The following is a 24,351-nucleotide window of genomic DNA, read 5'->3' on the forward strand; positions in this document are numbered from 1 at the left end:
TTTACCCCAATTAGATGAGAAGGGTGCCTTTGAAAGTTGAAGCTGGGGCTGTCATGATCAGATTTGATGGCAAGAAAAGTAGTGGGGCTTCCAGTCGAGAAAGAACATGAGTCCACACTGCAGCCTGCACATACCACCCCTCACACACATAGTGATGACAGGTCAATTTTCTTTTTTTAAATGGATTCTATGAACCACAAAAAATAAAAAATTAAAATTAAAAAAAAATTCTAAGAACAGCGCTGAAATAGAAGATAAACACACACGTGCACAGAGATAGAAGAGCTGCAGGCGGCAGCAGCCAGGGCGGCCGTCAAAGCCGCAGGCTGGGCTTCGGGTCCAGTGTTACGTAGAGCCATCAGGACGTCAGCTCTTACCTGGTGATGGGATCAGAGTCACCTCATGCTTGGAGGGGACCAGAGCCAGGCTCATTGCTCAGAGCAAGGGCTAGATAAAACTCCCACTGCCCTTACTGGGAGCCAAAGCTCTGACCACCACCCGGGGCTACGGCTCATGTGAAATCTGTTGTCTAGCGCAGCAAAAGACTTGCCCAGGCCCGCAGTCGTGATGTCTACTGGCTGAGTGTCTGGATCTACCACATCCCCTCTATGACCATGAGACGGCGCCCTGGATTGTCCATATAAGACTGGATCCTACCTGGGGGAAAGTGGGGAGGCACCCAGCAAACTGCCTGACAGGGTGGGAAGGGAGAAAAATAGCCTCTCTATATAGAAAAAGTGCCTCCAACACAGTTCCAGAGACAGAAAGTAGAAGGTAGAGAGGCAGTATGTAAAATGATTAAGCGGTCCAAACTACCGTGTGTAAAGGAAATAAGCCACAAGGATATATTGCATAGCTCGGGGAACAGAGCCAATAGAGCGAATTTTTTATGATAAATTTAAATGGAGTGTAATCTATAAAAATGTGGAATCACTATGCTGCATACCTGAAACTAATGTTGTAAATCAGCTATACCTCAACTGAGAAAAAGATCATGGCTGAGAATTTTCCAGAATGAAAAAACATTGAGATATTAAATCAAAATAAATACTGGCCTATCATAGTGACATTTCCAAAGTTCAAAAATCAAGGGAAACCTGAGAAGCCACCTAAGGAAAGGCAGAGCTTTTTTAAAGATGGTTCTTCTGACAGTGGACTTCTCAGCAGCAGCAAAGGATGCTTGGAGATGGAAAAGAAGTATCTTCAAAGCACTAAGGGGAAAACTGTGAACCAAGAAGTCCACATGTTACTTTGTTATTGTTCAAGACAGAGGGTGAAAGATGTAGGATTTCAGAGAGACAGAAGTTGAGTCAGAAGTCCACAGACCCTTGTTGAAAGGACTACAGAGGCCTCACTGGGAGAAATGGAAGTAAATCTAGAAGGAAGGAGAGGGCTGCAGAAAACAAGTATGAGCTAAGAAATTGAGGCACCATCTGTTAGGGCTAAGTATTCAGGGCCAGTCAGCAGCAGCTCCCTGGGAAGAAGGGATTGGTGAGGGTGAATCTGGAAGAGGGGAGACAGTTCATCGGGGTCTAACATTACATTTCATTTAGTTCCAAAACACCATCGGTTGTAAGAGATTCCCTGCTTGTAAGAAAGAATCAATTTCCAAGGTGGAGTGTCTAATAGGAGACCCCACATAAAACCAGGACATGTTCAGTTTAAGAGCGAGCAAGACATGAACACACCGTGCAGAAAGGGCAGCAGGTCTATACCTTGACCTTGGCATTGGGCAGACTTGGTGGGAGAAATTTGAACCACAAGCTGGTACTCCTGTGGATTTGCAGCCAAATCCAGTGAGGCCCAAAAACCAAGCAGGGAAGTTAATGGGATGTGACCTGGGTCTGGTAGGGTCCCCAGTTGACATAGAAGCAAATGCAACTTCTCTCTGGAAGGACTCAGCTCAATCCAGGCCCACAGTGATTGTAAGATGCATCCTGATTCCAGCCGGGACACTGGATGAGACAGGGGTGGGAGGTGGCGATGGAAGTGAAGCAGACGGGCCTGGAATGGGAGAGTCAGGGGAAAACTGATGGGTGGTGCCGGTGGCAGAGATGGAGACTCAGGCTTTGGGAGTGAATGATGATTTTGCTGGGCACCTGGGGACCTTTGCTCCACTCGGCTCCTTGAGTGGCACAGAGCCCCAGCTCCACTAGGTAGGTGGCTTAGGGGCCAGCAACACAGGGCTGCAGCCAAAGTGGCCCCAAGGGACTGGAGAGTGGCCAGTGGATCAGACCAAACCTCTCCTGCGGGGATCGACAGCCACAGGGACTTACCTAGAGCTCCTCATTATCAGTTCTGTCGCTGATGGGAAATAGGTTTGGGGGAGTAAAAAATAAAAGCAAGGAATATGAACTGAACTTATGAGACAAGGTGGGCATAATCCAATTTCACAACCCATTTTGAACACCTGCTCCTGTCAGGCTCCTCGGGCATATAGAGATGATCAAAAGACAATCCCTGACTGAGGGGTGCACAACCAAGTGCAGCGGTTCTCAATCTACAGAAGGTCCTAAAATCACCAGGCACAAGTCCTGCATCAGACCTGCCAAGTCAGGATCTCAGTGTGGGTGACAGGGGAGGGCTGGTCCATTTTTTAGAAGCTGCTGTATTCATTTCTAATTGCTGTTACAACAAATTAGCACTAACTTAGTGGCCTCAAACACCACAAATGTATTCACTTAGCGTTCTGGAGGTCAGAAGTCCTCAGTGAGTCTTAAACTAAAATCGAGGTGCTGGCAGGGCTGGTTGCTTCTCAGAGAACTTCCTTACCTGTTCCAGCATCTAGGCCGCCACATTCCTTGGCTCCTGGATGCATCACTCCAACCTCTGCTCCATCGTCACAGCTCCTCTTCCTACCTTTGCCCTCCCTGCCTCCATCTTATTAGGACCCATGTGATTGCATTTAGGGCTCATGTGGATAGTCCAGGATAACCTCCCCAATCTCACAGTCCTTCACTTAATCACATCAGCAAAGTCCCTTTTGCCACGTAAGGAAACATTCACAGGTTCCAGGATTAGGACATGGACATCTGGGGGAGGCCATTCCTTGGTCTCCCACAGCCACCAGAGACGGTTCCAATGTGAACCTTTGATTAGGAATAGCCCAGAAGGCAGACCATGTGAAAGTGTGACATACTGTCACATCAGCTTTAAACGCATTTATCCAAAGCTTGTGCCTGCTGTCAAAAGTAATTCTGGCGTGGCTCCTACTCTCCAGTAAATGTATGTTCCTCATTAGAAGCCCCGAACATTGTCCGGCCAAGTTCTCTATTGCCCTCGTCCCCCACGCCTCTAAGAGGGACACAGGAGATTCGGCCTAACCCCCTGGCTAAGGTGAAGATGTAGGAAATAACCTGCGGCATTACTCTCCCCTGTCCCAGCTGCCGTCAGCCAGTCCAGCGGACTTGCAGCCAAATTTGTCATCCACTGTCACATCCCTCAGTGGGGTTCCGACAAATGTGAAGAACAGCTTGAAGAGACCATCAAAAACTGCCTGTCAGCGGCAGAGGACAAGAAGCTGAAGTCAGTGGCGTTCCCGCCCTTCCCCAGCGGCAGGTAAGATGCGCTCCCCAGGCAGGTGGCAGGGGTGCTGGGTCCGATTGTCCAGCCTTCTCCCTGGGGACCAGCTGCTCCCCAACTTGGTCAATCCAGTCTGGCCATCCCAGAGGATGTGCCCAAGGGCTGCCAGCATACCCAGGCACATTGACCAGGTGATAGAGCAAGAAAGCCAGTTTCCATCCTTTAAAACAACTGGAGAAAGGCAGCTTCCAGGAGGAGAGGGAGGTAAAGTCCTCTTTTGAAAGCCTGCCATATTGAAAGCCTACGTTCCCTGTCCCTGTCTAGAACACAGGATCAGAAACACCAGGCTTCAAGGTGCTTGCTCCTCAAAGTGTGGTCCACAGATGAGCAGCAGTGACCCCACCAGGTTAGGACGCAAGTCTCAGACCCCAGCCCAGACCTGCTGCCTCAGAATCCCCAGGGTCTTCTGGGGCTGCAGCTGGAGGAGCCCTGAGACTGCGGCTCTGACAAACACCCACAAAAGGGAAAGGCTCTCAGCATGGGATTGCTTTGAGGGGTTAGGAGAAATGATTGTTCTAATTGCCACAGACCCCGACTGAGCACAGGAGCAATATTTCAGGTAAATAATGAGGCTATCTGTCCTCACATGTAGCATGGCCTCTCTCCTCATGCTCACAGCCAGAGCGAGTTATTGCTTTAATTTGGAACACCCTCTCAAGAGAGGCCCCTCCGTAGCATAGTTTGATTTACACTCTGAAGACATTCTGTTGCAGGAAGCAGAGTTACGGGAAGGCAAAGAGAGAAGGAACGAGGTCTAGCTTCCTGCGGTGGTCCTGTCTCAACCTGAGCCACCAGCGCTGGGTCCGCAGGCTGACCCAAAGGCGCTGCCAGCTGAATTCTCTATGTAGCTGGGACCACGTGCAGGGATGTTCTGGGCTGGACACTACAGCCCAATGAGGAGAATTCATATCAGGCAGGCCCATCCTGGACCTGCCCAAGGGCACTTAGTGGCTGATCCCAAATGACCAGGGGTGTCACCTTGATGGCCGTGTCCCTGGTGGACAGCTCTATCATTGCATCCTGGGGCTTAGGCCTTGCCCAGAGTCATCACTGCTGAAGTTACACTGGCATGTCCATAAGGGTTAGCGAGAGGAACGTGAAGTGCATGAATCAGGAATTATGAAGACGTATTTTTGAACATACATTTTTTGCCCTTTAAGAAACTATCTGTTTTGCATGTAAACCAGTTTTGAGGAGCTAATAAAACCTGTATTTGCCTTCTTGAAGACCAGGTGTTTTAAATGCTGAGTTGGTGGTTGTAAAGCTCAGCTGGACTTGAGTCAGGCAAAGTAGGTTCAAGCACAGGGTACCACTCACCCCAGATAGCACTATGACCATGGCTAAAACCACTGTGCCTCTCTGAGCCAGCATGGCACCAGTAAAGTGGGGACAGTGTCCCCTGCTTGCCCCCTCCCAGGATGTCCCTCTGACTAGGGTCAAAGGGGATCATGTGTGGGCCAGCCTGCACATGGTGAGACCCCCACCACCAGTGATAGGAACAAAGGCCTGGTGCCAAGATAAGAGGGAACCACTTTGCCCCTATACCAGGCTGAGGGCAAAGTCACACCATGGGTCCTGGGGACCAAAGTGACACCGGCTCTTCTTTTCCTTTGGTGCAGAAACTGCTTCCCCAAACAGACGGCAGCCCAGGTGACCCTCAAAGCCATCTCGGCCCACTTTGACGACTCGAGTGCATCCTCGCTGAAGAATGTCTACTTCCTGCTCTTCGACAGCGAGAGCATCGGCATCTACGTGCAGGAGATGGCCAAACTCGACGCCAAGTAGCCGCCCCACACCCGCCCGGCGGGGCCACGCTTACCAACAGGAGTCAGGAGCATCAAAGTCGCAGGAGCCGGGTTTCATTGCTTAAAAGGAGAGAGGAGGGGTGACGGCAGGGGAGCGGAGGGCAGCGGAAAGGGAAGTGGGTAGCAGAGGCTGCTGGAGCAGGTCCTGCCCACGGGAAGAGCCCTCTGCATTTTATACTCTCGTTAAAAAGAGCCTCAGTCCATAATTAACCAGGTCTCCACGAGGGGTTTCTTTCCATGTGTTTTCTTCCTGTTGTTTTAGAAATTTTTTAAAAAACAGACTTCGTTTTAGATTTATAGCATTGACTTTTACACACACACAAAAATCCTCTCGAAATTCTTATAATCTTCTGTTTCTCCTTTTTGCAAGGAAAGAGGGCAGAAAAGTGAGTCGGGCTTTTTGGCTGTCTGTGTTCAGTGATGGAGAAAATCAGAAAGGCATCTCACTGGTGCTTTTCTTTCCTGTTTCAGTGCCCCCACCCCTCCCCCTGTAATATCTGTAACTACTCCCACAAAGGTTTTGCTTCAGGCTTTTTTTTTGTTGTTGTTTTTTTAAGAAAAAGAAAATGAAAAGAAAAAATAAAAGATCCAGTGTCTTTCTTACAAAATATTCTTTTATTGCAACATTTCCTCAGTTTGGAGAACTGTGTCCCCATGAGTGGAAACTTCTAGAATGTTATAACTAGAACAAGGCCTGTCGCTGTGGGGCTGAGACTCCCACTATGCTGGGCCCCAGGTCAGACAGCACAGAATGGCTTGCTTTCCTCAGGCAGCAGCTCCCAGAAAGGAAGCCTGCTTGGCCGCAGTCCACAGAAACGGAGGGCTGGGTGAAGTCTCCGCGAGGTGGCCATCCTTTGGGAGAGAGGCACGGTCTCACTTAGGCCTGGGCAACAAAATGGAACAGACGTGGGCCACCGCCCAGACAGGACAGACCAAGAACCCTAGTGAGGCTGGTATCCCAAGGACAAGGACCCAGCGGCTACCATTAAAAGTGGATGGAGAGGGGCAGGGTGGGCAGGAGTAGGGCCTGAATTTATTCAGATGAATTCGTCAACCACTTCTGCCATAGAGATATCACCATGTGGTCCAGAATAAGCTTGTCCTGGTTGGAAGTCCTCTCCCAGATAGAGGAGTCATTTTTATACCTTAACTTGACAGGTTGCAGGCATTATTACCACATGGCTGGGTCTCCAGATAAGTGACGTTGGGGTCGGCCAGAAAACCAGAAGCACAGAACCACCAAGGTTCCCACGGGGCCCCCCGCCCCCAGCACCAGCTAGAGTTTTATCACTTAAAAATTTGCCTGTGATCGTAGCTGGGAAGCACGTGGATTCACATGCTGGACCCCCCCGCCCCGCTCCCTGAACTAGCCAGAGGGCAACCCACCAACGATCATGCTAACTCAGCTGCCTTCCCTGAAACACCTCTGGCAGCTGGCAGGCTAGGCTTCCGTCTTCACCTGTCAGCTTTGTAAAAACTCACTCTCCGTTAGGATGGAATAACCAGGAGGAAATTGTATCTAACTCTTTTCAAGTGTAACCTATGGTATATATTCAGGATCTAAAAATGGAAATATAGAAAGTCTCATGAAGTTCAAAGACTGTAGGGACCAGCAGTTTAAAACTAGGCTCCAGTTAACAACCTGAGTGTTGCAGAATTCCTCACCTCCTGATGAGATGGGAGAGACTAGGATGTAGGCCGCCTCTCCACTCGGGTCCCCTTCCTTGGCTGGTGTCCATGTGCAGACCCTCCTTCCTGCCCTCACAGACAGGGAGACCTTTCCTGCCACCAAGAGACTGAGCTCCCTCCCCTGCTCAGAGCTCTGAATGCTACACTCCGTGAGTGCGTGCACACACACACACACATCCAAGAGGAGCCTGGGGTGGAGAAGGTGGGCTGTGCCCTCCTCAGGACCAAGTGAACCCTTCAGCGAGCACAAGTGCAAGCCGACCTTTTAAAACCCAGACAGACTCCTTTAGGGATGTCCTTTTTAATGACAATCTCTCTCCCTCCTCTCTCTCTCTTTCTCTCTCACTCCCCCCTCCCCCGTTTTTGGTTTTCTGTAAGTTGCGATTCTGGTCAGTACATCACTGGCATCTTACTCCAGGAAGAGATTTTGCCCTTTGGCATTTGTCAAGAGGGTACCATCTGTCAAGAAATCCATTCAATGGCAGCAGTGGTACCTGTCTCTCGCCCAGCCTCCACATCAGGGTGGAGACTGCCGCATGGTTTTCCAGCTTGAGGAGATGAACAGGTCCCGGCTCTTGGCCAGCCGCACCATGAGCCGCCCCACGTAGAAGCCACTGATCTGGCCCACACCGTCATTTCTCCCCATGGCCAGGAGGAACGTTAGCGCACCTGCGGAGCAGAGATGAGCACAAACTAGAATCCTGCTCACTGTTCAGGGGCCTGCAACTCCCACAGCACAAACCCTTCCTGGGGCCTTTGGTGTCAGGACAAGCAAATGCATGAGGCTTTCAGGAAGGCAGGCACGTCCCTGACATTTTTATCTAGAGCCCCAGGGGGGAGGTTTCTGTCCCCAGCTTTGAGAGTTTGTTCCAGCGGTCAAGCCCACAAAGGCTTCACCATGTCTAACCCTAACTCTTAAAACAGTACCACATGTGGGGCTTCCTGACCTGGCCTGTAGGCTTTGAGAGGCCTCTGCTTCATGGAGTTGATGATGTTGGTCACGGCAACATTGGCATGAAGGCCAGCATGATAGGCCATCTTGGGCTCCTTCACGTCAGCGCAGTCACCGATGGCGTAGACATGGCTGCAGCCCTCCACCTGGAGATACTCGTTCACTTTCAGGGCACCATTACTGGCCAGTCCGTCATCTGCCAGGCAAAACCAGCCGGAAACCAAGAATCTAAGCTGCCATAGGAAGTGGCCACCAGAACGTGAGGAAGATGGGCTGGTCCAACCACCCTCCAAAGGCACATCTTCACGAGGCAAGCCTCCCGCCTGGTTTATTTCTGCCTGAAGTCCCCACCTCAGAACTCCTCCTGCACAGGTGAGCTTACTATTCCAGGGTGTAAACTGGTCAGAAAGACCAGCAAGTGTCGTTTCATACAATGCACATAACTCTTTATAAGTCACCACAATTAACAATGATTCACTTACGATGATTAAGTTAGAACTTAGTCAAATCTTAATTTCCTTCGGAACGTGGATCAGATTTTTAAAATAAATACAGGGCTTTAATAAATGATAAACTTTTCTTTTTAAGGGACTTAAAAGAATTTATCTTTGAAAATATAACACTAGGACAACTAGGTGTTAAATTCTGGGATCTCTGTACATTATAAGCCCTTGATCCCAGCCCCACACATGGTCTGGACTAGCTTCCTTCTTCTGGGATTGGATAATTCTTTCCTGCCAGACACTTAGCAGGAGCTCCTCGTCCAGCAAACATACTCAGGAGTAACTGATGGGGACCTGTGGACACAGCCACCACAGGGCCTCCAGGTCACAGGTAGAGCTACCAGCCCAGCTCCCCTCACCCCAAGTCAGCTAAATAGTTCAATATCGAGCTTTAAGAACATGAGGCCACATTATTGCCCTACTCCCCATGATCATTCCAAGCTCAAGTGGCCAAATGTTTGGATCAGGGTTTGGGAAGAGCAGCACACCTGTGAACAGACAAAGGCCTGACCCAGGAATTTCCTCTGTATCTCTGTTCTAAGGAAAGTAACAAAACCAATCTTTTTTGCCTCTCTGATATCTGTTCCCATCTCTCACCACAAGGGGGCAGGACCCGATTTTGGAAGAGTCTGGTCACTTTGGCCACAGTGGGTTAAGCCACATCACCATAGCTGAGGGAAGCCCAGCAGGAGTGGACCGGAACCTGAATTTAAAGTCTACTGTTACTATTCAGAAGAGACCAAATGAGCTGCTGGGATGGAGGGGGAAGTGCAGGGCACTGATTTCCGGGGGAGAGGCCTGCAGGGCCTTCTCAGGGGCTGGAGAGTGAGAAGGCAGCCTGGGGAGAGGGCCACGGCTCGGCCTCCTGCTTACCAAACGCGCTGCGGTAGGCCAAACTATTGATCTTGATACCATTGCAGACGATCACCAGGTTGGCGGCCACCTCCGTGCCTTTGTCCGTCTGCACCTTGATGCACTCTCGATACTCATTGAGAGGCAGCTCCTCCAGGTTGCTCACCCGCTCACCTGTCAGGGGAGGCCTGTGACCAGGAGGCTGGCAGAGGGTGGGCACATCACCAAGGCTGGGCCCAAGCGAGAGCTGGCCTGGGGGCTGGAGACCTGTCCGCTCTGCTGCCCCGAGAAGCACAATCTGGGCTTCTGGCCCCAAAGGACCCAATGCGAGGAAAGTTCTAAGAAGCAACTTGGGGAAGTGCGGCTGAGTTTCCCAAGAGGTTCTGGGAAAAGCTATTCGAGGAAGACTTCAACCACGCCTCCCTGAATGTCCACTCCACCAGCCTCGCCAGGCAAGATGAGCCCGCCAGGCCCACCACCAACAGGGAAAAGCAAGGGAAGTCGACAGCCAGCCCACGGTCCTCGCTGTCCGGAATGCAGGTGGGCATAGTGCTGCACAGCCGCTCCTGTGGAGCCCAGAAGCCGGGGGGCTCGCACAGAGCAGACACCTCACCCTCCCTGCAGGTGAGCCCCGTGAAGTGGGAGGGAGTAGGGGTTCACACCACTGGGCCTAGAGCCCCACCGTAACATGCTGGATAGTTCTCTTCCCTCCTGCTCTGGACAAAAGCCACACTCATCACCACCCTTGAAATACAAACAAAAATACCTATTCTCTCTACCAAAGAGATACCATAATTCAGGTCAAATCTTTTATATGACTTTTTAAACCATTCAACAAATGGCTACCACCTGTCCTGTGTCCAGAGCAACAGCCAGACAGTGCTGCCTCCATGACAGGGAAATCCCGTACATGCCGGGGCCTCTGCCCTGCCCAGGGACAGACACCTCCAGCTGGACGGCAAGGCCAGACAGGCTTTGCTGCCTAACTGCGGGACACAGAGAGCCCGGGGGTGAGCGTGGCCACCCTCTGGCCAGGGCCAGTGACTGCCAGGTCAGGGGAGGACCTGCACATACTCAGCAGCAGCTGCACGCCTTTCCGGAGCAGGATCTCCTTGGCTTCCTGCCGGACACAGGGAAGGAGCTCCTTGTCAGCGAGGGCCATTTGCGAGTGAATGAGAGTGACCTGGGGACAAATGACCACAGGGCAGATAAGGAGCCACTGAGTCCTGTGCTCACACAAAGAGTCTTGAAAACACATGAGCCCCACTCCCATACCTCCATCCCCACCTCCTCCCACACCTCCAGTTTACAGGTGAGGAAACTGAAGCCCCAGAGAAGTAATCTGCCCAATGCCAGAACCAGTTAATGGCGAGCTGGGCTGGAGCCCGCATCTTTAGGGTAGGATTCTTTCAGATGTGCCCGTGCTCCACAACACACACTCACCTAGGGCCATGCGGAAAACGATTTTCAAGCATCCTTGGGCACTTATAATTATACAGTCTATACAGAAGCCATTGATATTCTAACTGTAAATCAGGCTGACATTTACATTAAAAGTTGGTTCTAAAACTGGTGTTTCCAGGCATGTCTGTTAGCTGTCTGGGTCAGCACAGAGAAGTGTAGGCAGCCTAAAGTGATGTTCAAAGCTTGGGCTTTGAAATTAGACCACCTGGATTGAAATCCCATCTCAGATACCCACTTGGACATCTCCCAGATACTCAGTAAGGTGGCTCACACTCTTAGGAATTTCATAATGATGAAATGAGAAAATATGCATAAAGCATGTAACTCAGCATATACTGAGTCCTTAATAAAGGGTGGCTACTATTACTCTTATTTGTCTATTAATTATAAACATACAAAAGTTATACTGAGTTATTTACTACTTCAGGCTGGTCTTTACCCCATAAATCAAAATTAATAAACTTCTACATCAACCACTCATAATAATGTCCAATAATTTGTCAGAGACAGCCATATAATTAAATTAGCCCATATTGATCTTACTTTTCAAACCAATCTGCCTCTCCCTAGAGAAAAAGAACCAGCCAGCAGCTCCTTGTGGCTCCCACAAGCCAATCTGACATCAGCTGCAGGCAAGCTCTTGCCTCAAGGACCCACAACTGCTGATCATCACTCAGCCCTCAGCCCTCAGCGGGGCCTTTACCACCTGCCCCAATGTCCCTTTCTCTCCAGGGTGCCAGCAGGTTCTCTAACCCTCCATCACTAAAAGGGAGCAGGGATACCCTCCTGTGGGCCAGAGGCAGTGCTGACAGTCCTTCCTCAGCATGGGCTGTGAGGGGTGCACTGTGAGGCCCCCCTATGTACTGTCCAGGGCATGGGCAACTGTCTTCAAGACCAAAAGGCTGCTGCTTGCCCCAGACAAAACACCAATGAGAGTATCTTTGACCAGGCTGGTTGTCAGCAAAAAGAGGTAATCAAATTCTATGTTTCTATTGCAAAGGCCGGAACACTGCAGGGGACACAGGGGTCAACTTTTCACAAGGTATTCACCCTGGGTGTGCTCCTCCGGGTTGGACCAGAGGACAGGACCCCTCACTGAACTAAGACACACCCTGGCTCTCCAGGAAGATTTCCCGGCAGAATGGGACTTTTGGGGATCCCCCAGTGCAGAAAGCAAGAGACGGGATACACACACTTCCACTTTATGTTGACACAGCGCTGCCTCCCAGGCCCTGAGAAAATTCTGACATTCGTCAGACAAAAAGAAGCCGGCTTCTGGGAGTTCGGCGCCAAGGCCGCTTGCCCACCTCTTTCTCGGGGTATTCTGTTTTAATCTCTGCTGCCATCTCCACTCCTGCAGAGCCTCCTCCTACCACCACAATGGACTGTGAGCACTGGACCTGGAGGAGGAAATGGAAAGCGTACCCTCAAATTCACCCCGCTTCGGGGTTCAGCCTTGGGAGTGGGTTCCTTGGTCAGAGAAGCACAGAGAACCTTTTCCAAGTTCAGAGTCCAAACGTGCTTCCTCAGGACCAGGCTCTTGCTGGGTGTTTCCCTGCATTTCTCACTTGACTCTCACAACAGCGCCAAGAGGCAGGTACCACCACCTGCCCACTTGCAGATGTCCCTGGCCCAGGTCTGAGTTCAAGGCTGGGTTCCTAACCTCCACTCTAATGTCTGCTCAAGACTGCACAAGAGGCTCCTCAGACCTGGCCTCAGGCACGCAGCTGCACCCCCTGGGGACCCTTCTCCGGGTCTCCAGATCCCCTCTGCAGACCCCCCTGAGAACTGGCTGAGACACGGACCCAAGCCTGCTCTACAAAACCAAAGCACCGTGCAAACGGGGGCCCCAGGGGACAAGTGGGGGGACACACCAATCACTGTGTGAGCAGGTCTCAGTGTTCATGTCCAGACTTCAGGACAGGTCCAAAGGTCTTCCCCCAGAGCCTCTTCCTGGAAACTCCCCACCTTTACAGGGCTGCTGCAGCCCCAGACACGGCACCCCGACAGCTGTTCTGCTCTCCCGGGGGCCAGCCTGGTCTGCCCTCACTGCCTCGTCCTCAGTCAGCAGGCAGCTCACCTGTGTCACCATGTCCTCATAGGCCTGGATGGCGACCTGCTGGCTGGAAACCTGGTTAAACTTGCCCGGGAAGAGCCCGGTGCTGCCCGTGGCCAGGATGAGATGTGAGAAGCGCAGGGCCTGCAAGGGGCCAGGAAAAGAAAGGTGAGGGCAGGCCTGGGCCTCTGCATCCAACCCAGGCTCCACCGGGCAGGGAGCACCAAGAGGAGGAGGCCTCCTTGGAGGGGAGCAAACCTATCAACTGGTTAGGCCAAGAAGTGGCATTAGAACCCAGGAAATACCCAAGGAAGCAGGGAGCAGGAAACGACCTGTGGGGACTAAGCAGGTTTCTAGCTCCCAATGTGGAGTTAGTTTAGAATCTCCCTATTATTACCATTATTTTAGAAGAAACTTCCCCTGTTTCCTCAAAAAAAAAAAAAAAAAAAAAAAAAAAAAGGTGGGGGGAAGGAAGAAGGAAAGGAAATCCTGTTTGGAGCCTAAATATATAAATTGACCAAATTAGAGCTGCTCTGATGGGAGGTGGGGGACGGGAAGATCTGTATCCCGCTCAGCCCCTGCTTCCCCTGTGGAGGCCTGAGACACCCTCATTGACCCAAAATCACAGGACAAGGAAGTTCTCAGTAGTCTTTCCATCTGGAGATTTCACAGCCCTAACATTAATTCAAAGAGGATTGATTCACACTAATCCGCATCCTCACTGAGAACAGGAATTGAGGCCCCTTTGTCCAATCCCCCCTTAACTTTGAACAGAGTAGAGGGCCAGGCTGGAGGTGACCCTCAGCACGACGAGTGGGCTGGAGGCAGCTCACTGATGGGGCTCTGGTCCCACAGGAACACACCGGGCACCAAGCTTATCCTGGGGTTCAGGAATACAGAGTTGCGGGAAGAAAACCTCTGTCCCCATGACTTCCCAGCCCAGGGTATGTGGGATCGTGGAACCCACCCTTTGATTCTAGACAGCAAGGTGGCCCCCTGGGACTCTGGCTTTCAGAGAGTAGGCTCTGGGTGAAACTGCCTGGGTTCAAACCCCAGCTGAGTCTCTCTAGCTGTGGGGTCTTGGGCAAGCTTCTTTACCTCTGGGTACACTGAGGCTATTCCACCTCCCTCACGGGCTCACGGTGGGCATTGAAGGAGATTATGTAAGTCTTAAGACAGTGCCTGGCATACAAGAAAGACTCCACAAATGTCTGCACTACTCTCCTGTGGCTGCTGGGGTCCAGCCTTTGCTCAGGAGGATCTGCTATCTGCCAGGCACAGGGCGGGTATGGGGGACCCTCACCCCTAAGGAGACCGGCCCAAGAGTCCTCCCACCAGCATCCATGTCCCAGGGGCCTCCTTGATGCCAGCTGAGGATGGTCACCCCCCTCTGGGTTCACCTCGCCATCCTCCAGCAGCACAGTCTGATTCTTCAGGTCTATCCCGACCACCAGGCCCTGCCGGAAGTTTTCCTTGAAGCTCGCTGAGTAGGAAATGAATGTCTTTTTGGCAAATCCTGGGGAACAGACACAGAGGAAGTCACAGTGTAAACCTAGGCTGCCCACAGGAAGCCAGAATAACTTTCTTGAGCTGCATACCAATAGGGGGGCCCTTGGACAAACAGCTGGGCAGTGGTACACCCCTGGGTACCCGCTAACCCCTAAAGCACCAATCTGAGCCCCAGGTCTTCAGGGAAGCTCATACTCTGAGTTCTGGGGCCTTGATATGGTAGCTGTTTAAGACCAGTGACCTTAAGATGCTCCAGAATTTGTCTAATGGTGGAATTGAGGCCCCTTGCCCTAAATGGAGAAAACCACCTCTGACCCACAGTGGTGACAAAACCACTCTCACAAAGAAAGCCCCAGAAAGGAGCCCATTACCACTCTCCACGGAGGCCCGGAGGGCTGCTACATTGTGGTGGAAGGAGTCCTTCATGTCCACAAGCAAGAAGGGGATGTTCAGCGCCTGCAGCTGGCTGGCGGCCGCAATCCCGCCAAAGCCCCCGCCCACGATCACCACGTGCACAGCTCCCTTGTCCATCGATACCTGGGACCCCATCTCAGACCAGGCACTGTGGGGATAGGAAGAGAGACCACATCAGATTCAGGGGGGTTCAAGGGCTGGGAGGGCTGAGGTGGGCCACGGCAAGAAAAGCCTTGAATGCCAAGACTCCATCTTTTTAAAGTATGTAATCATCTACTAATGAAATTCCAATTTTTATAAAATTTGAATTAAATTCCAAAGGAACAAGGGGTATCCTAATTCCACCTCATTCCCCACAACCATCCAGTTCCCTTTCCCAAGGCATCCAATGGGCACAACCCCTCCCATCTCTGGGCCTCCATTTACCCCTTGTAATGGGAGAGAACACCTCGTGATGTCCTTGCACAGGAGATTTCTAAGACGTAGCAGCCCTCAAGATGGTCCCCAGATCTTCCCACACTTCTGCGGGCAGCTTCTGGTTGGACCTCCAGGCACTGTTCTCATTGGTATTCAAATGCCCACTGACTAATGTCTCCCCTGGGGAAGGGAACCTGGGTGAGGGAGGGGAGATCTGGCACAGGAGGTTAGAGACTTAATTTTGTTTCTCATTGGCTAACTGGTCCCCAATGCACTCAGGTTTGTGCATTCTACTCACTTTACAAAGGAGGACGTGACAGGGCTGGAACCAAAATAAGCCCCCCAGCAGGTAGTGCCACACTCACTGCCGCAGGCCCTGGGAAAGGCTGTCCAGAGCTGATCCCCCGAATGTTCATCAGCCTGAATCTGCCAACTAGGCCAGGACCCAAGAGGGCCCTGGGTGAGGAAGGGACACCAGGAGCCGAGTAGGGCCTGGGAATGTGGCAGGCAGTCGGGCAGGCTAGGGAGGGGGTTTATTTTACCTGCCCCTTCAGCATGGCCCCCTCTGTGCCAGCCTGTCCTGGGGGCCAGCAGCCAGCAAGGAGGTCAGGGAAACACCCAGAGAGCTCTGCTTCCAAGCTGGGGACATAGGCCCAAGAGAGGCTATCCAGCTTGTTAGGGCGAGGAGGGTCCACCATGGACCACTCAGGGAAGCTCAAGGAGCCTTGAAAAACAGCCAGGGTCAGGGGTCTTCTCCACAGAGGGAAAAGCTTAGGTCAGGAAGTCCAGCAGCAGGAAAGGAGGGGTTGGAGGGGCCCAGGGAGCAAGCTGGGGAGGGCAGGCGAAGGGGCTGGCACACACAGAGGGCTTGTCGTGCCAGGGCAGCACTCCAGCCTAAGTGCCATCCTGCACCCCTCACAGGGAGGATGCCCATCGAGCCCCGCACAGGCCTGAAGGGCAGTGGGTTGGCCAAAGGAGTGAAACCTCTGCTCCCTCACCCGCTCTAGGATGATTAACTAGCTTCCCCCAAAGGGTAAACTCTGGCCTCACCCAGCTAGGCACACTCCTCAGCAAATTGAGTTCCAAGTGGAAGTCTGGGGCCTGAGGGCACACCCAGTACCAGGAGGGGAGGTGCTTTCACACTGCAAGCTGCCTGAGGCCTCTCCTGGTCTGCTCTTCTGTCTCCTCCACTGACCTCTCACACACCCACTTGGGCAACGCGGGGCTGGCAGCTCTCCAGCCCACTCCACCCCTTCTCCTCGGCAGCCTCCTTTCCCCAACACTCTTGACACCAGGCTCTCCCTTGGCTCTTCCAGCACCAGTCCTCACCCGGCCCCTGAGGGCAACTAGACTCCCCTCTGCTTGGCCATGACCTGCTTCACAAGACACCCAACTGTTGGCTTAAGCCATGGACCTGCACTCCCAGCTACACACTCTGTAGGGCTCAAGATGCCTGAATGCAACTGATGATGTTGAATTATACGTTCTGCACAGCAATAGTGCTGGGCAAACAGCCTCAATCAGTGGGAGACTCCATCAATCAGTGGAAACCTCCACCAAAGGAAGACTACAGGGCACACTGTTACACACCCATAAAATGGAATATTCTGGAGACATTCAGTTTTACAGTGGATGAATTTTTATGTGAAAGATTTATCCATGATTTGTTCTCATCCACAGACTACACAAGACAAAGCGTGAACCATAATGTAAACTATGGTCTTTGGGTGATGATGTCAATGTAGGTTCATCCACTGTAACAAAGGTACCACTCTGACGAGTGATGTGGATAATGGGAGAGGTTATGCATGTGCGGGGGCAGGGTGCACATAGGAAATCTCTGTGCCTCCCACTCAGTTTTGCTACAAAACTAAAACTGATCTAAAAATATAAAGTCTTTAAAAAAGAGTTTGTCCATGGTAATAGAACAGCATGTAGAGCCTAATCTCACTTGTGGGCCATCAGACACAAGCATCTAGCTACAAACACACACATACATGTAATGACGACAACAGCTAGCATCCACCGCACTTTTACCAACATCTTTGCATTGAGTAGGTGGGTTTTCCCCACTTTGGAGAGAAGTTCAGTAACTTGCCCAAGTTCAGTCCTCAACAGTCTGCCCAGATCTGTGCTCTAAACCAAAATGCTAACAGTGGTCTCTAGCTGGGTGTTTTCATTGTCTTCTTTGAGCTTTTTTTTTTCTTGTATTGTTAGAATAATTTTAAATAAGTGTGTCATTTTTACAGAAATAATGAAGTTTTTTTTTTTTAAACGCAGGCCTCTTACCATCTAATTTTTTTAATTGAGATACTACTCGCACATTATAAAATTCACTATATTTTTGGTACAGCCACTATGGAAAACAGTATGAAGGTTCCTTAAAGAACTAAAAATGGAGTTACCATATGATCCAGCAATCCCACTCCTAGGCATATATCCAGAGAAAACTCTAATTCAAAAAGATACATGCACCCTAATGTTCATAGCAGCACTATTTACAACAGCCAAGACATGGAAGCAACCATTTAGGTCCATCAACAGACTACTGGATAAAGAAGATATGTCATACACACACACACACACACACACACGAATATTACTCAGCCATAAAAAATGAAACAATGCCATTAGCAGTAACATGTATGGACCTAGAGATTCATACTAAGTGAAATAAACTAGGAAGAAAAAGACAAATACCATAAGATACCACTTATATGTGGAATCTAAAATATGACACAAATGAACTTATTTACAAAACAGAAACAGACTCACAAACATAGAAAACAAACTTACGGTTACCGGGGAGAAAGTGGATAAATCAGGAGTTCAGGATTAGCAGACAGAAACTATTATATATAAAATAAACCAGGTCCTACTGTATAGCACAGGGAACTATATTTAATATCCTGAGGTGGGGAACCAACTTATAATAAGGAACAATAACTGAGACAATAAATAAAATTCACTATTTTAGAGTGTACAATCCACTGGTTTCTAGCGCATTCATAAAGTTGTGCAACCATCACCATGATCTAGTATCAGAATACTTTCATCACCCCTCAGAAAAAAACCCATATCCTTCAGCATTCACTCCCCATTCCCTCCTCCCTCCAGCCCCTAGTAATCACTATCTTCCTTCTATATCTATACATCTGCCTACTCCATAACTTTTGTGTCTGGCTTCTTTCACTGAGCACAATATTTTCAAGATTCATCCAAGCTGTAACTTGTATCAGTACTTCATTTCTCTTTACGACTGAGTAATATTCCATTGTATGGAGAGACCACATTTTGTTTATCCATTTGTCAGTTGATGGGCATTTGGGTTGCTTCCACTTTTTGGCTAATATGAATAATGCTTCTATGAACATCTGTGTACAACTTTTTGTGTGAACAAAAAATTCTCTTGAGTATATACCTAGGAGTGGCATTGCTGGGTCCTAAGGTAACTCTAGATCTAACTTTTTTGAAGAACTGCCAAACCCACCATCTGATTTTACTAAGCATCAAGCCGAGAGAGTGAGCACAGAGAATCTTAACTAAACCTGCGCAGATTCAGGAATGGTAGCATAGAAAAAGGTCCCCAAGAACAAATCCTAACTGTCCAGCAACTCCTAAGTAATTTTACCTTTACCCTCCAACACACACACACAATCTGGTTTACTGAAGTAAATCGTTTTCTCTGACAAGGACAACCAGCCTGATCCCAGGAGGATTTTTCTCCACTAATACAGACAAAGGGCTTTTAGGAATCTACTGAAAAACGAGGAAGTTACATTTATGCCAAAGCTGTGGCTTTCCATGCCTCGGAAGACATACAGCTGGAACCACATGGACTCTGATCAAAACAAGGATAGTCATAGCCCCAAAATTGCTGTATAGAGATTACAAATAAAACACGCAGCATTTGAGTGGTCGCTGGTTACACCGAAGATAGTTTTCCACAGCTGTGTTTCCAAAGTGGCCGTTCTGGATGAGAGGATCCTGAAGTGACTCAAAGCCGCATGAACACACCCTCCACTCGGGGAAGGTAGAGGGGTGGGTGACCTCCCTCGCCTGACACCAGGGACCAGGTTGAGAGTGGGCATTCTATGGCTAGCCCTCCCAGGGAACACATGCAGAATAAAACCCAAAAGACCAATTTCTGAAAGGGACTGAAGAGGGGCTGTCCCTCCACACCCCAGGAGAGGGCAGCTCTGGGCAGACAGGCTTATTCAGGTGTCATATATGCTCCGGTAGCAGAACCTAATGTCCTTTAACATCCCCACAGTCTGCTCACCACCTGTGCCTGGACTCTGGTTTCCTCATTTCACCACCAGACACAAAGATCAGGCTGGTCCTAGAAGGCATCCACTCAGCCCAGGTCCTCACTTAGCGGCTGGGCAGTACTGAGCGAGGCCTGGTGCAGCCGGGCCTCAGTCACCTCCTCTGAAATGGAGACCCTCCAGAAGTGAGAGTTACACACAGTTCTCTTTCGAGGGCTCTGAGAGCTTGGGGCAGGTACACACACGAACCCAAGCAGACCTCTTTGATATTTTACATATTTATATATTTTATATGTTGGCCTTTGTACATAAGAAGCAGAGCTGGGACACCTGGAAGCCACTTCCCAAACTATGTCTGACCCTCTGCCCTGTGCCCATCCTCCTGCGGGACCATCAGCTCCAAGAGCCTCTTACCTCCCCACCCTCACCGCACAACCAAGGGTCAAAGGGAGTCTAGTTGGAGGGGGAAGGCAAGATGCGTTTAGTGGGTGCTGTTGGAAGAAAAGCGCCCAACATCAGGAGCTAAAAGCAGTTCTCGGTGGATTTCAGGAGTCCTGGGTTTCACCCCCGGTCCCATCAGAGTTAGTTCGGCCACCTCTGACCTTCGTCGCCGTGGAACCTGGGGCTTCGTGGAGAAGCGGACCTCCCAGCGCACCCCGGAGTCTATGGGCACTGGGTAACCCCCGGCACTTTCCTCCTGGAGACAGGCTTTTTCCTCCTGCCCTGCGACATCGTTTTCGGTCCGCCCGCTCGGCAGCTTGCACCATCCAAAGGCGATCCTTGGAGCCTTCCGGGAATTTGGGGGTGGGGAGCGCTTACTTGGGAAGACTTAGCAGGGATTTCGGGGGCCGGGTTTGCTCCGTCCTCGCCGGGAGCAAACCTCCCCGTTGAGTTTTGGGGGTACCGGGGCGGAGCAGGCCTGAGCCCCGCATGCTAGACGACAGCCCTCTCCTCCCAAGGCCACACTCCGGCGCCCCGCCTCCTACGCTGTTCCGGGCGTCTAGGGGCCCTGCAGGCGCGGGGGTCCCGGAGAGCCCGCCCGGCGCGCCCCCTCACCTGCCGGCCGCCTCCTGCGGCTCCTGCTCCAGCCCGTCGCTCCCGTTGCCGCCGCCGGCCGGGTGGCCCCTCCCGGACCGGCGTGACTCGGCGCGTCGGCCCTCCAGGCTCGGCGATGCCCCCGGCGGGCCCCCCGGGAACTGCAGCCACCGGCCCTACTGACCCGAGCGCGAACCGCCCTAACACAGAACACTTGACCCCTGCGGCAGAGGCCCGGCCGCGCGGCGCCAGCCCCTCAGACGCTGCGCAAAGTTCGGCCTGGCTTCCTGCCAGACGCCTTTACAGCCGCAGTTTCTTAGAGCGCGGGCTCCGGCACAGAATGTGCCACCTCCGGCGGATCACCAGCCTCCTGCCTTCAAGCGTATAAATAGTAAGAATGCAAACCCACTTGGCACCGCGCTGGGCGCAGGGTGGGAGTTGGAGGCCGCTGAGGGGATTGTCAAATGTAGAACAAAACAGCCATGTTTTCTGCTTTCCTCGATAGTCTAGGCAAAGACAGATAACTAAACAGCAAACACATGTTATCTCTAATTGCAGTAAGAAAGACTTGAGGCAAAGGAAGGGTGCCAAGACCTCTCTCCAAGGATGAGAAGGAGTTAGCCCTGGGAGAGAGGAAGCAGAGGGTGCTCAGGGTGTGCAAAGACAAGACAAGACAGAGAACTGAGAGTGGGGGCTTTGCAGAGGCAATCACAGCAGAGGAAAGAGTGGCCCAGCATGGCAGGGTGGTACAAGCCTCCAGGCCCTGGTGAAGACTGTCCGTGTGATCCCAAGGGTAAAGGGATGCCACTGCAGGGTTTTAAGTAGAAGAGTGATGTCTGAGTTAGGTTTGAGGGTGAAAAGATGGGGGAACGGGAGGCCTTCCTGAAACTGGGGAAACTAGGTAGAAAGAGAGTCCAGAGCAAAAAAGAAAGCACCTGGACTTGGACCTGGTGAGAAACGTACTGATGCAGGCTGCAACCCGGGGGTAGGATCAAGCCAATCTGGTGACAAAGCATTGTAGAAAAGATTCAACAGGCCCATTTATGTGAAGTGTGTTAGCATGGTGCCTTGCACACAGCAGCAACCAATACACAGCAGCCATTTTTATTACAGCTATTTCATGTAGGCGGATTAGCTTGCCCAAGGCTGTACACTACATTAGTTGGCAGCTTCCTGACTCAGCCCAACGCTGTTTTGAATACTGCCCTTCACCTTCTCAGTTTTCATGGACATTTATGCTAGAAGTAGCATTTCTGTACCTTTTCCAAAAGCTGTGATCAAAAGCCTTGTATCTAGTACCCCTCATATAGGGAGTGTCATGATCAATTCCATTTAGAAGACACTGGTGGCCAGAATCATCTCAAGCTGGGAGAGGAGTTGCTAACTTCCCCCGGGCACCCCGCTCTCATTATTAGCCCACACAGCCCAGGCTTCATCTTCCAGTTCTCTGGACTCCTTGCCTCTCTTCCCATCCCAGCTGGCACCCTGCCCTGTAAATGCGGGCTGGAGGAGGGAGTAGTCAGAGGTGTGGGAGTCTCCACCTCCTTCTCTCAGCCCTCAAGGCCACCAGAATGTGGGTGCAGAAAGCCCACAGGCCCTGCCCCATAGGGACCTATCAGGGAGCTACGAGTTGGCTTTGATGCTCCAGGTGCAGCGAGCCTTCATTTTGTCCTGGGCTTTACAAACTTCCAAATAACTTTAATCTCCTTGTTTTCTTCCTGAAACCCCGAGAGGAAAGTATGGTGTGGGTTAAATTCTGACACCAAGGAGGGCCACAGCCACCTTTGATCAGCTCTTCTGGGCAGAGACCTTACTTTGCTAGACTTTGAGTCCCCAGGGTCTGGAATTGAACCCAGTACCGGTTCCTTAGGAGTTCACTAATGTTTGTTAAAATGATTTTTCAAAATTAAGATATAATTCACATACCATAAAATTCACTGTTTAAAGTGTGCACTTCAGTGGTGTTAAGGCTATGCAACCATCACCATTATCTAACTCCAGGATATTTTCATCATTCCAAAAAGAAACCCCATACTCAGCAGTCACTCCTCCTTCCACTCAGCCCTTGGCAACAAGAATGCTTCATTTCTGATGAAACAATCCTACCAGTACCCTTAGAAACATAATAGCTAATATTTATTGAACACAAACTAAGTCTTCAGATAGCTTCTCAAATTTACTTTGCATGTGGGTCCTCCAAGCTAAATTTTATTAATCTCCATTTCACAGATGAGGACACTGAAGCTCATGGGTTAAGAACTTAGGCAAAATCACACAGCTAGTAGAGGAGCAGGCCTCGACCCTAAAGCCAGAAAGCCCTTCAGCCCTTCAGCCCTTCAGCCCCCTAAGGGAGCTGGCAAAGGAGAGTCTCAATGGTGAGTCAGGCAAGCATCTGAAATGTAGTGGGCACATGCCCCGGCCCTGTGGGAGACAGAGAGGTGAGGAAGAGCACTACAGCCCGCCCATGGCAGGGACACAGCCATGGGGCTTGGGAAGGTCAAGGGGAGTTTTGTGGAGGCACTGGGCCAGGTGGATGAAGAGGATTCCCATCTGCAGGGTGCAGGGGAAAGAATGGAAACACTGCAGCACAAACCTGGAGCTGGGAGAGGTGGGGAGAGAGGTGTGCAGTGGCCCATACTGGGCTCAAGACGTGGCTTGTCAAGGACCTGCCCCAAAACACGAAAATCAGGCAAGGTGTCTGATTGTCATTTGACACCTTCTCGGCAACCAGAGGACCCCTTGATCCGAGAGGGGAGAGGGCCTCAGTGCACCCCTTCTTGGCCCCTTCCCAGACAGTTCACCACACAACACTCCTGTCTTCCCATTCAACAGTGTGCATAGCTGTGGAACTGAAAATTAGGGTTCTGTGCCTAGTAAGGAATTTTAGTCTTTGAATTTCCAGGTGCCAGAGGTGGTAGGGAGGTACAGCTCAGATGCTGAACATTGGTAGTTCTACGGAACTTTAAAGATTAGGAGGAATGGCAGGCAGGTTGTCTAACATCACAGAGTCTGAGAGGAGGAAGTGTTGCTGGCTCTCGGCCATGAAGAGCCCCGCCAGGGGCTGTTCCCTGACAGCCGGTGACTGTGCTGCTGGCTCCCAGGGGTGGGAGGAGCTCCAGGGGACTGGGATCAACTCAGGGGCCGAGAGAGAGGCAGTATCCCTGCTTGAGGAGACAACTCAGCTTCATCTGAAGGGCCTGGTTGGTGTTTTCCTTTTCCATCCGTAGTTTTAGCTTAAATTCATAAGCCTCAAACAACAGGGGAAAATCCCTGTTTCTTCTTCTCTTCCTTGAAATGTGGTATGGCATAGTGCTCCCAGCTAGGGAAAGACTATATCCATGAGGATAGGGTCTACTGCTGTGACAAATAGAGCCCGCAATCTAATTGGTTAAAATACAACAGAAGCGCCTTTCTTGCCTGGGTATCAGTACCAGGCCAGTGGACTGGTTAATGCTGCTGCCCGTGCCATACCGTTACCCAGGGACCAGACAGCAGAGGCCAGCTTTAACGAGTGGCTTCCAAGGTCTCTTTTAAGGGTTGCCTCCATTCCCACCAGGGCACAGGGAACCGGGTAGAAGGTTCTTACAGGCCGGGCCTGGAAGTGACACACCTCCCTTCTGCTCTCATCCCAGGAGTTGGAACTCAAGGACAAACCTAACTGTGCCAGTGGCTAGGAGATGCAGTCTAATATATGCCCAGAAAGAAGAGAGGAAAACAGATTCCTGATGACCTAGGTTCTACTTAGAAAACTTTTCTCCTTGGTTTTCTTCCTGTGCTTCTGCTTGGCTCTTCTCAGCCCCCTTGC

At 51.0% G+C, this 24,351-nt stretch overlaps 2 protein-coding genes across 4 annotated transcripts in view; one reads left to right on the top strand and one right to left on the bottom strand.

The window, feature by feature from the left end:
- Positions 1–5,995, top strand: part of MACROH2A2 (macroH2A.2 histone) — a 43,185-nt gene extending 37,190 nt beyond the window's left edge. The window contains exons 8-9 of the mRNA XM_074374129.1: positions 3,384–3,558; positions 5,202–5,995. Of these exons, the coding sequence (XP_074230230.1) occupies positions 3,384–3,558; positions 5,202–5,367 (341 nt within the window). The 3' untranslated portion in view covers positions 5,368–5,995. The remainder of the gene's footprint in view (positions 1–3,383; positions 3,559–5,201) is intronic.
- AIFM2 (AIF family member 2) lies at positions 5,982–20,724 on the bottom strand. Of its 3 annotated transcripts, none has more exons than XM_010951657.3 (10): positions 20,568–20,724; positions 14,784–14,974; positions 14,304–14,419; positions 12,928–13,047; positions 12,155–12,247; positions 10,458–10,566; positions 9,405–9,557; positions 8,024–8,224; positions 7,571–7,745; positions 5,982–6,239 (listed from the first exon to the last, which is right to left on the bottom strand). In XM_010951657.3, the coding sequence occupies exons 2-9, from the start codon at positions 14,959–14,961 to the stop codon at positions 7,594–7,596; spliced, it is 1,122 nt and encodes a 373-aa protein (XP_010949959.2). In that variant the 5' UTR covers positions 14,962–14,974; positions 20,568–20,724; the 3' UTR covers positions 5,982–6,239; positions 7,571–7,593. The 3 variants fall into 3 exon arrangements, with proteins under 3 accessions (XP_010949959.2, XP_010949958.2, XP_074230229.1); XM_010951656.3 differs by having other exon boundaries at positions 5,982–6,270; XM_074374128.1 differs by lacking the exon at positions 12,155–12,247 and having other exon boundaries at positions 5,982–6,270.
- Positions 20,725–24,351: the final 3,627 nt, after the last annotated feature.

This window comes from Camelus bactrianus, chromosome 11 (genome assembly GCF_048773025.1).
Source record: "Camelus bactrianus isolate YW-2024 breed Bactrian camel chromosome 11, ASM4877302v1, whole genome shotgun sequence".
In the NCBI taxonomy this organism is placed as follows: Eukaryota; Metazoa; Chordata; class Mammalia; order Artiodactyla; family Camelidae; genus Camelus; species Camelus bactrianus.